At 39.4% G+C, this 13,749-nt stretch overlaps 1 protein-coding gene across 1 annotated transcript; it reads right to left on the bottom strand.

Moving 5' to 3' along the window:
* Positions 1 to 268: 268 nt before the first annotated feature.
* Positions 269 to 13,708, bottom strand: LOC136440273 (tripeptidyl-peptidase 1-like). Its single transcript, XM_066436203.1, has 13 exons — positions 13,588 to 13,708; positions 12,657 to 12,831; positions 11,891 to 12,030; positions 10,671 to 10,821; positions 9,777 to 9,898; positions 9,147 to 9,313; positions 8,440 to 8,635; positions 5,526 to 5,714; positions 4,863 to 4,935; positions 3,968 to 4,088; positions 2,958 to 3,116; positions 1,839 to 1,964; positions 269 to 1,324 (listed from the first exon to the last, which is right to left on the bottom strand). The coding sequence occupies exons 2-13, from the start codon at positions 12,755 to 12,757 to the stop codon at positions 1,193 to 1,195; spliced, it is 1,677 nt and encodes a 558-aa protein (XP_066292300.1). The 5' UTR covers positions 12,758 to 12,831; positions 13,588 to 13,708; the 3' UTR covers positions 269 to 1,192.
* Positions 13,709 to 13,749: the final 41 nt, after the last annotated feature.

Raw genomic sequence — 13,749 nt, 5'->3', positions numbered from 1 at the left:
GTTTTGATGGTTCGATGTTCAATAACATCCTAACTGTGAATATTTTGTGAAAATTTCTATGTTATTCAACGTTAACACTAGTATAATAATTATGGTTTATGTAATTGCAGGAAATTCTTAATCAATGTCATTAGTGTCTTTATATGGATGCTTGGAGCGAGGTTAGGTGTGACAGGTTGTTCAATGTAATGGAACCAGCCATTGCCATACGGGCGGCTGTACAGGGTATCAAATACAAACGCACACACAAAAACTCAATATTCGTGAATACACGAAACACTTTTATTAAATGGTCTAAGTCTGAAAGTGGGTTCCTTCTCAATGACTTCGTCATCATAGCAGCATGCTCACATTGCACTCTGCTTCTTGCTAAATTTCAGATCTTTCTGATAAAAAAAATGCTATCTCAGCATTATCAAGTGTGTCTTGGACATGTACACTGGGATATATGAAGTCTACATACAGTAACTCAGGGATTACTGAATAAAAGAATTTTGCTACATAAGCTTTTTTATGATGCTTCAATATCTCTTTGAATTCACCATTTTTTTAAAAGATGGTGGTCTCAGGGTATCAAGTTGAATTATGAGAGTTACGAATTGACAATGTAGCATTATAACTGTTACAGCACTTTATTTGTGACGGTGCTTTTAAATTTCAAATTCAGTGATAAGCCTTCAGAAAATACAATTTAGTGAAGTGCAAAAGGATGTACATTCAAGCTGCATGATAACTATGTGATATAGGTCAACCTTTTTCCATTGTCACAATTTAAATGCATATATTTATCAATCACCATGACTGCACTGTCCATTCTACCACCACGTGACTACTACAATCTTCAATTTTCATGATTTTGTCTAAATTTTTAAACCACTCGTGGTACTACAGTACATACAGTAATGTTGTAAATTCACTCGAGTTTACGGCAATGCTGAAAATTGTGAGCCTACGGTATTCTTCAGTTTGTGGTTGAAACGGTAGTACTAATCGCAACGTAAAGTAAATTTCAGTGCCTGTTTTATGTGACGAATTTAACCTTTAGAACACTGAAGTAGCCGTTTGGCACCCAATTCCCTATTGGCAACAGAGTTAGGCAGTAGGGAGAAGGGTAAAGCAGAGAAGTGATTGTGAAAATGGTGAAACTTTAAGAAATCCTGTGAATATTTCTAGGCTTTCAAGTATATGTAGTTCACACCAGTTTTTTCATCAGTGTAAAGTTGGGCGTGCCCCACCCTGTGACGGGGTCCCAGCCCTCCGTGGGGCAGAACCCCTGTAGGTTGGTCAGGTCGTCCAGACAACCCAGGTTACAACCCACCGTCACCTGTCAATCAAAAATAGAACATCAACATCCTCGACAATCTCCAAGCAGATGTAGGGCACGGTAAGGGGACGGCAAAGACAGAAAAATTTTAACCACTAGAAATACATAAAAAATGGTGTAAAACCTTGTAAAAAACATGCCAGACACTAAATCTGCTTGGAAATACACAAGTCATAATCCATTGGACAGATGAACTAAAGGTGTATAGTAACATGAAAATATATCTAAAACTCCTTATTATGATTACAGTCACTGTTTTCACATCTTGCCGACTGTGCGCTTTAACATTTCTTATCATAATTATGATTTATATATTTTCAGCACAATAACTGTAAAGCCATGTCAGTTCCACATTTGAATATTGTCCCATGCATTGAGTATGACACATTATTAGCATCTTATAATTGTCTTTGGAAATCTACCATATGCTTCAAGTGATAATATATTGTGTAGGATTTTTCAAATGATTTTTCTGTATTTCACTAAAACACACTATGGTATAATGACTACTTACATCATACAGAAGGTCCCAGCCAGACTTGTAAAGCAAGGGGTTGAAAAATCCCAGAGCAGGCTTCCCTTGCTGAAACCTCATGTCATTTATCAGGGACAGAATCCCAGCAAACACTGGAGTAGCAGCCTGTTGAATTACATGTAAGATATTATGGTATGCTCCTTTGTTAGAAAATACAATGAAAGGGCTTTCTTGCTGCAAGTAAAAATGCATAGAAATATGTCATATAAATATGGGGCCTGTAAAACCTTGGCCTGGGCCAGTACATTTTTCTAAATGTACTTCTCCTTTGTATATATAATATATGTATAATATAGGGTATGTAAATCTTTCAAAACTGTTATCTGATTGGATCTGATCAGATCATAGGCTGTAGGCCTCGGAAGGAGAGTCTATATATATACCGAATATATACCGGGATATCGGGTGATAGGCTGAGCGGATTCCGAACTTACCCGAAAGCCGACCTCGCCCGAAGTGCGCCCAAAGGCGCCCACCTACTTTAAACAGGCGCCAAGCGAATTCCTCGCGGAGCGAGGAATGAGCGAGATATTTTGAAGTTATTTTGAAGTTATTTTGAAGCTGAGATATTTTGAAGTTAGCTCCTCCGAGCGGCTGTCTCACATTGGACGACGGGGGGCCGTCGGGAGTATTTGCATAACTATGGGGTAGGATGTCTTACGCAACTGCTCAGCGGGGAAGACAAACTCGCTATTGTTTGAGTTCGCGGAGCTGAGGCCTACTGCCCATGATCAGATGAGCAAACTTGAGTTGGAATAAGATGGGATTCAGACTACACCAACCCATGCCAGGGCCGACCTTGGTTGGGGAGTGGTTGGGAGAGAAAGTCATGGAAAGGTCCTGAACATGTGGCAGTGGTTTAAAGACCATCTTAAATAAAAGACAGAATGACTATACACTGTCACATACATTCTGCCAGGTAATTGCAATCTCAAAATCACAGGCCAAATATTCAAAAAGACAATATTAGCTGGAAAACTTACAGAAGTTGCAAAAGAAAACTTACAGAAGTTGCAAAAGAAAACTTACAGACGTTGCAAAAGAAAACTTACAGAAGTTGCAAAAGAAAACTTACAGAAGTTCTGAAACAAAACTTACGGATGTTCCTGAGATGAAGGGAGTCGGTATCAGGTCCATGACGACCCAGTAGTTATCGGAGAGGGCAGCAACGTCCGGATACGCCCGGCCGCTTGTGTTGTAATACGACTTGGGCGGCAACTTGGTACTCTTGTTCAGATAGCTCTCCACTGCATCTGTCTGTGGTAAATTGAACAAACAAATCCCTATCATGACTTTTTAACCTTCTCCCTGCTGCCTAACTCTGTAACGTATAGAGAATGGGGTGCCAAATGGCTATTTCAGTGTGCTAAAGGTTAAATGATTCATATTATTATTATCTAGTACATATACTTGAGTGCAAAACTATGCACACGTATCAATTAGCTAAGAGTTCATACCCCCTCGACAATTCTAACTTGCAAATTTTCACAATCACTTGTGACTGTAATGTGATTTGAGTTGAAAATCATGCAAGCTGTATGAACTTTGACCTTCCTTAATTTAAGAGATATTGACTTTAGTTTGTTTTGTAGACTACTCCCCTATCCTTTCTAGCTTGCTTCTTGTCTCAATCTACTTCAAATATATAATGGAAGCTCATCTGTACTGGTAGTAATCATGTTACAATGCTAAACTTTCTTCCAACACTAAGGTATTCACGGATCGCCTTCTTCAGGATCAATAAAGACCAATCACTGTCGAAGGTAAACTCATGAGAGTTACAGGCACGTGACCATTTTGACACATGTCTTTAGAAATATGTGACATTCAGCAATTGTTCAAACGTGCCAGGAAGCATTATAAACTTGAGTCTTCTCAATTGGTCGTTTAAAATGTGATCCGTGTGTACCTTAAAGTTGGAAGAAAGTTAAGCATTGTCATATGTAAAATGTATATTGTTGGATGTAATGAAATTAAGGTCAAGTTATATAAAAAAAGCATTTTTGCTAACTAACATTGCAGTCTGAGACCTGCAAAGTGACAAAACAAAGCCAGAATTTAGACTAACATTTTAAACACTGAGAGAGATCATAACAACCCTTACGTACCTGATAGTCTGGCATGTCAAAGATATTACTGAAGCCTCCTCCACTGATGTAATCAGCATCCTCGTCCCCAACTTCATACGGTGAATGGAACATGGTCCCTCCAACTGTGGTTACATACGGGCTGAAAAAAGCAACAACAACTTAATTAAGACAGATACATGTGTAAAATTTGCACTAAAGTTAATCAATCAATCAATCAATCAATCAATCAATCAATCAATCAATCAACTGCAGACATCAGGGCAGATGCAGACATCCGCTCCAGGATACAGCACCCTCTAGCAATATCCACTGACATTGCAATGGAAGATGTCCAAAATTGCCAACTCTTTTAGAATGTATTTAGATAACTTACCAAAATAATAGATATACAAAATGTAATGCACATTTTGTTGTGAATAAAGACTTTAAATAGAAGTATGCATACTTGACATGCTACATATAGGCCCGATTTATAAACAAAATGTGTTTGAGTTGAATTGTACGTGTGTGTAGTAGGCGACTCCGGACTGTGCAAGGAGACCTCTAGGCCACTCATGATCAAGCAAACTTGTGTGTAAATGGGGCTGTAAAGGACTGTGCTGAGAAAAGTTTAGCATAACAACAGACATTTCTTGAAGAGCATATGCAGCAATTACTGTAAATGCAGAAATGTTCGTGGTGGATTTATGTTTGAGGTTTTTGCGGTAAGCTCTTCGCTGCGAACTTAAAACCGCCGCAAAATTGTTTGCCGTCAAACCCACTAGTGTACTATTGTCTCAAAGGTGAACTTCAGTTAAACACACCATTTTCTGACTCTCTAACACGAAATTAAAACCACGCAAACTTAAAAGCATTTACAGTAACTCAACTTATTTCTTTCAACTCACTGAATCTAAAGAAAAAAGCCGTTTACCTGGATGCAGGGAAGCTTGGTCTGAAGACATTCTTATCTTTTGAGACTTCTCTACACCCTGCCCCACTGTCACCTGTATTCAACAAAAACTACATGAAATTAAGCAATACTGCAACATGTACAATCCATTGCATATATTTTAAGCAATGAACTTAAAGTTTTTAAATCAAAGCTTGCCAACTCCGGTGCAATATTATACCTAATGTCCCAGTAGTAGTGTGTAGAGGGCTCACTTTGTATTTGCGTGGTATACAGTAGGTTTCAAACCCAGCTGGGTCATAACAAAGACTTAAAAAAAAAGGTACATACTGCTGAGAAAGAAAATCATGACACAATATAGCAGTTGAACACACAGCACCACTGGTGGACTAGCCCCTGCTGTAGTGCTGCCCAAGGGTTATATAACAGAGATGGGCATACCTAATACATCATTGATTTTGTACTAACCTTGCCCAAAATAATGGAACTGTACAGTACATTAACGAAGGTTAGACATCCACCTAAACAGTATTCATTGCAAAATTTAATTCAAACTCTACTACTGGATAAATTACGAAGATTACTTTCAGATATTTTGAGTGCCATCCATCACTCTTCTTCAGTATCTGACTGGTGAGAACAGTGCAGTAATGAAGTCCAGTTTTTAAAATTTTCTATACTCACCAGAAGCAAATAGAATAGTGAGCCCTCTGGTGCCAGCCTTCATGAACTCAGTGTTGATCCTCTGCATGTAGTCTGTAGACAGGGAGTCCTCGTCATCACCATAGCTCACACTGTGGACCCACGGCACAGACGTCATGTTACTGATGCCTGTCAGCCACACCAGGAAAGGCTCCTGGGACTCGTGACGACCTGAGGGGTGTCAATTACACATGTGTAAGTGGTAATATAAAAAAATACAATACAGCTAGAGTTCCTCGAATCCCTTCGCCAAGATGTAAAACTTCATGTTGTTCAAGGCTGCTGGTGGTGAGAGGTCTTGAGTTATCGTGTTCACACACAGACAGACACACACACACACAGACACATGCTCCCCAAAACATAACCTTCTTGGCAAAGGTAATTATAGCATTTCATGTATAGACATGTAACGTTGGGTAACATAAATTCGTGGGGTACTTAAATTCGGGATTTTTCGAAAACAGGGTATTTAGGTATATGTGCTAGATGCAACATCAGTAATACCGCTAGAAATGCAAACTTGACAGACTAACGTATTCAGAATACTGTCTGAAAAGCTTCGATAAGCATATATTAGAAGTTGGCGACGTCAAAAACTCTCCGTCCCTTATCGACAGAGTCTGGGGGCTTCGTGGGAGACTCACACTGCACGGTTGTTCGCTGGTTTATAAGACAAATGTCACATCTCCTGCCTGCTAAGCACAATTATTTACAAGACAACTTATTACAATCTCTTTTGCTAACCTGCAACTGGATTCTAAGTGTGATCAATCATCAAAACTCCTCTTTGTTGCTACAATCTACGGCACGTGCATTTTCCCGCCGCCATATTGTTACCCAGAATCATGTCGTCAAGCAGACGACAAAAGGTTTGTGAGGAACACTTTTTTGTCTAAATGTTGCGTGTGATAGTGGACTGAAGACGATATTTTCCTCAAAGTTTGCTCCTAACACAACAAGGAACACATGGACATAGTAGAATAACCATTGCTACGGCATCCAGCTAACTTGCCATGAATAATGTACACGTTGCCATGACGGTGGGGATCGACTTTGAGTGACGTTCTACCGACTCAACAAACGGGATGTTAGCAAAGGCCTGATGTGTGCGGTGCGGCCGTTTTTTCGTGTATTTTTTTTTACTTGGACACGTCTATATCCATAGCACTCTCCTCAAGCCAAGGATGGAACGAGTAGCTGCTGTATAAAATGTGATTAGCGGTAAGATATTCAAGACGAGTCTTCTCTCCCGAATTAATGTGCACCCCTGTCCGACAGCACCGTCATTGTGTGTGCGGCGGACGGTAGTTTCAAGTTGAAATATTATGGTATCAGCACGACCAGAGACAAAATCTACCATATATATGATTAGTGCAAAGATAGTACATGATACTGACAGAATAATAGAAAAAAAGGATGGTTTATTGTTCTGCTAGATTGATTTCAGTCAACCATTATCGGAAAAATCCCGAATTTATGTTACCCAACGTTAAATCTTAAGATGTTTATGGTCATGTTGCATGGATCAAAAGCGCCCCCTATTAATCACTATCAGTACTGTAGATAACCTTCTCTGCTAATTCCTTCCTTCCTTCTGTCCTTCTTTTCTTCACTGACTCACTGACTCACTCACTCACTCACCAGGGTGCGAAATACTTTTTTGAGCCAGGTTGCACGGTGTGCAACCTGGGTAGAAAGCTAGGTTGCCCGTCAGAATTTCAGGTTACCCCACCTAAAATTCACTGATTTCTTGAAATTATATTTTGTAAGTAGTACTACATAGTATTAAATAGCCTTTAACAATATAACTGGTGCTAAAATGTGCCTTTGTTTCAAAATAAAATTCATAAAACACCACAACCCACAACAAACAAACTTATACAATTCATGTGTAACACGGCTATTTTTTGAGTACAAATAAATCCTTTTTTCAACCCCCATAGACTTTTTGCTTTTTCTGCTCTAGGAAGAGTTACACTACACTGCAATAGGACTTGTACCTGTACATTATTCTCATCCCTCACATAAAAGTTGCTACTGGGCATATTTTCAAAATCTAATAAAAGTACCCCCGGAATAAAATAACCTATATTTTTTATTGAAAAATTCACAGGTGGGTTATTAATGATATACATGTATGATAATCATAAGATAAATACAATTATAGTCTATGTCATTGTCCAGTTTTTATCTCACTGTCACAACATTTTAACAACTTTGTTTATTCTATCATCATTTTTGCCAAGTAAAGATTTTTTAAATCCCAGCTTATTATTAGTAAAGTGGCTCCATCTCCACTTCTGCAATTTTTAATTTTGCCCCCAAAAGGCACACTAGCAACATTTCGCCCATAGAAATACACAGCAACTCAAACACTGCCCTCTACCAGATGTTGCTGGTACTGCAGATTGCACGTCATTACTCTCGCGCAATCACGCGATATCCAGCGAGAGTCGATGAATTCAACATGGCGGCAGAGAGCCGAGCGCTGAGCCGCGCTCTCTTTCCGACGAATTTTGCGTTTCAGGCACAATAAAACAGGTTGACTATGGATGCAAACGAGTGAAAAAGTATCGGTAACTTTATTAACTTGTTTAGTTGGGGGTCGATTTATATTTTTGGTTTGAAAATTTACGAGACTGAGAGCGAGTGTGTGTGCACACCACACGGGTGTGTGAGCTTCCTTGGTCCAATTATTTTCTACTTCGTCAAGTAATTGCCGCAAAATCGATTTCTCCGGCCCAAAATTCAGGTAGCGCACCGCGCAACCTGGGTTAAGAGATAAGTTGCGCCAACCAAAATATTGTTGCGCTGCGCAAGTGCGCAACCAGGTATTTCGCACCCTGCTCACTCACTCGCTCGCTCGCTCGCTTGCTCCCTCCCCAACCATACTGACCTGCAGTACTCCAGAACCATGTTGATATGTTGGCACCACTGCTCATGATGTACTGTACATCCAGGCTGGCCTCCAACCCTGCACTCCCGCTGTCGGGCCCTACCACTTTGGCCGTCTTTGTCAGGTGGGTGAAGCCTCCCCCCCACAGACGCATGAACTCTTCCAGATCAGTGGCATGATAGAACTGCTCAAGGAACTGTGAAGATATTCATTATAATTTGTTACATCTTCTCATAATGTCAATTGAAGCATTCATTGCATTATATATACATGGCATCAAAAGCATTTCTAAAAAAAACAAAGAGCTGAGCCAAAAATAGTAGAAAAATATGTAGAGTTAATCTTGAAAGGTTTCCAGTGGTTTCACTTTTGCCTTGACCCATTCCCTCAAAATCACGATACTGCAAATACATTTAATAATATGTGTTTAGAATTTGTTTTAACATTACCACAGATTTGTTTAAAATGCAAAAATAAAACACAGCAAAAGCCTCATTTCCCCAGTGAGTTCGAACAGGGAATTAAGGCCCTGCAAAAATCAAGTTTGCAGTTAAAATGCATAATGTCATGTACAAGCACGATAGAAGAAACATTTAGATCTCACAAGGACTGAAACTTTCTCAGACAAAATGATTCCATATGGCATGCACGCCACCTTGCAGAATGGATGCAAACTGCAGCTATAGGCACCTTGCTCAAGTACTCACCTGAGCTACAGCTTGGGCATTCTTGGGATCAGAGCCAATGTCGGTTTCTGATAAGTTGTACCTTGTCCGGATGATGCTTGGATAAACCCCCAGGTGGAAGTTTGGTTCATAACTCTTCTCTTTCTTCTGTAGTTTTAATCCTGAAGGGAACCTGTCGACTCCACCAACTGGACAGTGGTGTGGGGGTGAAAAAAATCTTTTTAGAAGTAGAAGTTTTTGTAAGCTGTTTACTGATTGGGTAAATCTACAAGTTTTGTTTTTCATTATGTAAATCAACCACATAGTCTGAATGTTTTAGGACATTCTAAATGCATTCATTAATTGTTCAAAAACTCTATTGTCTATAATCATATCTGCTGGGTAGATGATTGTGTGAAATATATCATTCTGAATAATTTCTTTTGATCTCAAATCAACTGTTTTTCTTCAATTCATTTGTGTATTTTCCATGTTTCTTTTGAAACATAATTTCTTACCAATGCTATTGTATACCATGTTAAAAGGAGCCTTAACTAATTTTTGTAAAGTATACTACAGTACGTTAAATATATCAAAAAGTTCAGTTCATATCATATGCACACATACACACAGATTGACATATCTGCCCCTATATACAAGTTGGTTTCTTACCAAAGTCCAGATGGTCCTTGAGATGTCTGGGTACGAGGTACTTTACCTCAGACCTGATGACTGTTTGTTTCCCATCTGTGTACCTGTGGAACTTCACTCCTCCCAGCAGCCTCTCTGCTTTCCTAAAGACAATTTTGATCAAGATATATGTTCAAAACCAAACCCTATAACAGGGTACCATAAAAATAGCCATGTAAGACAGTGCTGGCTTCTACTTTTGTTGTTCTCAACTGTAAAGCATGATGCTTTTTCAAGTAGCTAGTAATGCAATACATTGTACAGCTTCACATGTATTATAATGATAGCTCGCATTTTTAGAAGTGAGTCATGCCATAATCACATACTTAAAATGAAGGGAGTAAAAGGAAGGGAGGTCATCAGAGAAAACTGAACAATTTCTATTACCACAACCAGAAAACAGAGATCATTTTGCAAATCTTTTAGGACCTTTCATAGAAGATTAGAAATTTAATCACTTCCCATTTCAACTAGTCTTTGCTATTGTACAGAAGACACATTCAAAGTGCAATGTGATTGCGGGTAATACTGTAAATTCATTTATTAGTTCGCCTGTTTCTTATTTCCCGCTAAGGGAAAAATGGAGTGTTCACGGCAGTGCTATATAGTCACATACTGCTACGGTATTGGACAAAAATGCTTGCAGTGGTGAAACGGTCGCCGCAAAAGCTGCGAACATAAAACCACCGCAAACATTTCTGCGTTTACAGTATACCAACCTCCTTGAGTATACCGAAGTTAAAGATCTCAAAACAAAACCCGTCTGGACATGTATCAAGCATGGTCTAGACAAGAACTGTTTACTAGTTAGGAGCCTTCACCTCTGACCTCCTGCATGTGCAGTTGAAACCATGATCTGGCTTATAAGTTGTTTACCTTGCGGGCATGGAACACTCCACAAAGTCTCTGGTAAGGACGGTGGTACAGTCCGTGACCCCTGACCCCCTCAGCCATCTTCCCACCGTCTCCACGGTCTCCTTGGAAGGCTCGACCAGGGACGTCACGTCTTCTAGACTCAGGTACGCACCTGGTCAGGACAGAGAGAGGGTCAGCATGGGGGGTCCTGACAACACTTTACGCTGAATTGAGAAGAACCCCTGACGTTTTACGGTAAAATCTAGGAAGGCGGTTACACAAAATTTGGTCGCCTACGTAGTCGGTACAAATTACGTGACTTGGACGGCTTTCCCTGCTAATTATGGGAAATAAAAATAGGCTGCCTACGCCTTACGGAAAAGAGCATGCAGACCCTCCATGCAGAAAGAGCTCTGAGATCGAGGTCTTCCATTTTGCTGTGAACAACACAAGCAGTATGGAACTTACTAGTATTGTGACCAAGTACAGTAGCCCACCAGAGGTTGGGCAGACTGGCAATGTGAAAAGAACTACAAGTCACATTGTTGTAACATCATAAGGAATGAATGATGGAAAATTCATGTTGTTTTGCAGTTTCAGAAAGATATTGCAATATTTCACTTATATGATATAACTTTGTGCAGTTTTACAATACATGTATACATGCCTAATACATTGCATTAGGAAAGGCAACAAAGATTAAAGCTACGTTTCAGAATCCAAAGAAAGGACTCCAATGTGGAATTTCTTCCACATTAAAGTGGTTCATTTTCTTTTGGTGGAAAGGGCAAGTAATATATATTGATAGCTTGAAGAGAATGTACTTGTAATACACACTGTAGATGCTGTAGTGACCTTTAGCATACCAACACCATGAGACTAGATGTCTAACGTATGCAGACATGTACACAGCAAGTGTGCTGCTGAAGGACATACAATGTATCCTTGTACAGTGTTACATGAGCAGAGAGTAGATTAAAGATTGCAGTCGTAGAAGCATGCACATGTCTGTGAGTGTCTCTGAGTTACACTTCAGTGGGGAGATACTAGAGGTATAATTACAAAAATTAAGAATAAAATTGTAATTGAATTTATACCACTGGATCACCGCATTTTATTTTCAGACATTTCAAGTGTCCACCTGACACTTTTCATCAGTGAAGGAAATAATGTTCACTCATATCATAGATACTACAGATAAATTATACTTTTTTAGTGTTGTGAAATTATTTTTAACCGACCATATTTCTCATCATCTGGGTCGGACACTTTCCAGAACAGTTCCTCTAATTTTTCCACATTCTGCTGCTTCAGGGCAAAGGTCAACACCACACTTTCACTTTCTCCAACTCGCTCAAGCCGCCTCCAGCCATTCGGAACTCTGAAAAGAAAAAAATGGCCGAATTTAGGAAAATAAAAAGTTCTTTTTCAAAAGCTATCTTACCATGATAGATAATTTTGCAAAACTGCTTGCAGAAGACTGTTGATAATGATAATGACATTCATTTTGTATCCGTCCAATACAGCACATTTTACATGAACAGAAATTTAAGTCCACTTGCAACCTATATGGCTCTGGCGGTGCCCATCTCCATTTCTAAGCCCTTGGGCCACATAACTTTGTGCAATCACAAAAGCATAAGGCCAATCCACTGGTAGTGGTAGTCTACTGTATTCAACTACCATTATACTCTTTCCCATGGCCAAATGCTGAATACTAAGCAGAGAAAGCAGTATATATGTGCCATTTCTAAAGTCTTTGGTTTGACTTGCCATGGCTGGGGATTGAACTCACAACCTACCAAATGCAAGGCAAACACTCTCTCAATATTTTACATTTAGTATATTCCAACTAATATCAAAAGGACAAATTAAGATTAAGAAAAAATCTGGCAAAGACCAAAATGATTGACAATATACTAATTAGGTCAGTGACCACTCCATCTCTATCCTTGAACCAATGGCAGCCAACTTTACAACATACAGGTGAATTAATCAATGTCGAACCTTGTGCTCTGATCAGGCTCCAAGTGCACGCCGCTGAAAGGCTGCGAGAGGACTGCGGAGAATCCCGCGAACACGACACACACTCCCACGGCTGCGAGCATGGCTCTCGGTCCCGTGTGCAGCGGTCTCAGGATCCAGTGGTGAAGAATTCCGAGCCTGTCTGTTTAATAGACAACTTGGGCAGATAGAATGGAATAGTGCATTTAGTATTGCAACAGCCATTGTTAAGCAAATGATTTAGTTATATGTAATTTACTATTAAAACAAGCTGAGACACACAATATATAAAACAAAGAAGGCTGGCAGCAAGGAAAAAAATAGGGGATACAGCTCTTTTTTCCTGCGGTACTTCCTAGTATAGCGCAAAAAAGTTACAGATGTCTAACTTTCAGTAAAAAAAAAGCTTAAAATCCGGACGTGGAACCCTCTACGTAGGCTCTCTATGTATCATGTTTTGTCAGGCTTAAGTGACTTGCAAGAACAGTCAGAATTATCCTAAATACATATTCACATTGGAAAAGAAAATTACTATCACCCGGTTCCGTGGCATCTTTGACTTTGTAATATAGTTTCAAGATGAACAAAAATGGCTGAATTTTCGAGCTGTGGTACATGGTAACGTTATAACATCATAAGAACTAAACAAAACAAATATAAAATAAGTAAAATAAGTTACCACATACAAAATTGTATTGAAAATGTCATATTCTTTATCTTTTGTACCAAAGAAGTAATGGCATATATCCCATAGAAATAGAAGAACAAAGAACGCCATGCCATTTTTACAGCGCTTTGCATAACACAAAAAATACATATTTTTCAAGCTGCGCCACAAAATGTTTTCCAGCCTCCTAAAACAACTCAGCGCTGTGCAAACCCCTTCAAAAACATTCACAGCACATACAAACAGAGTTAAACTATATTTACTAACCTGGATTTTGGGAAACAGCTCCGTATTACTTAGCTAACAGTCCCATCACATGATCCTGACTCAACAAAAAAACCCGGGACAAAAACAAGAACCGCCGATCAGCTGATTCCCCTTGGCGCGTAAATGTCAAAGGTTACGACCTCTGAACCGGATGTTGATGAT

This window comes from Branchiostoma lanceolatum, chromosome 8, assembly GCF_035083965.1.
Source record: "Branchiostoma lanceolatum isolate klBraLanc5 chromosome 8, klBraLanc5.hap2, whole genome shotgun sequence".
In the NCBI taxonomy this organism is placed as follows: domain Eukaryota; kingdom Metazoa; phylum Chordata; class Leptocardii; order Amphioxiformes; family Branchiostomatidae; genus Branchiostoma; species Branchiostoma lanceolatum.
Note: the sequence above shows the minus strand (reverse complement) of the source record. Positions and strands in the feature narration are given on the sequence as shown.

Bases quoted from the DNA above. Each gene is read 5' to 3' on its own strand.
- LOC136440273 (XM_066436203.1), bottom strand. From the start codon at position 12,757: ATGCTCGCAGCCGTGGGAGTGTGTGTCGTGTTCGCGGGATTCTCCGCA. The intron at 9,314-9,776 runs GTAAGAAACCAA...ACCACTGTCCAG, and splicing joins CAAGGACCATCTGGACTTTG to TTGGTGGAGTCGACAGGTTC. The intron at 5,715-8,439 runs GTCAGTATGGTT...GACACCCCTCAG, and splicing joins ATGGTTCTGGAGTACTGCAG to GTCGTCACGAGTCCCAGGAG.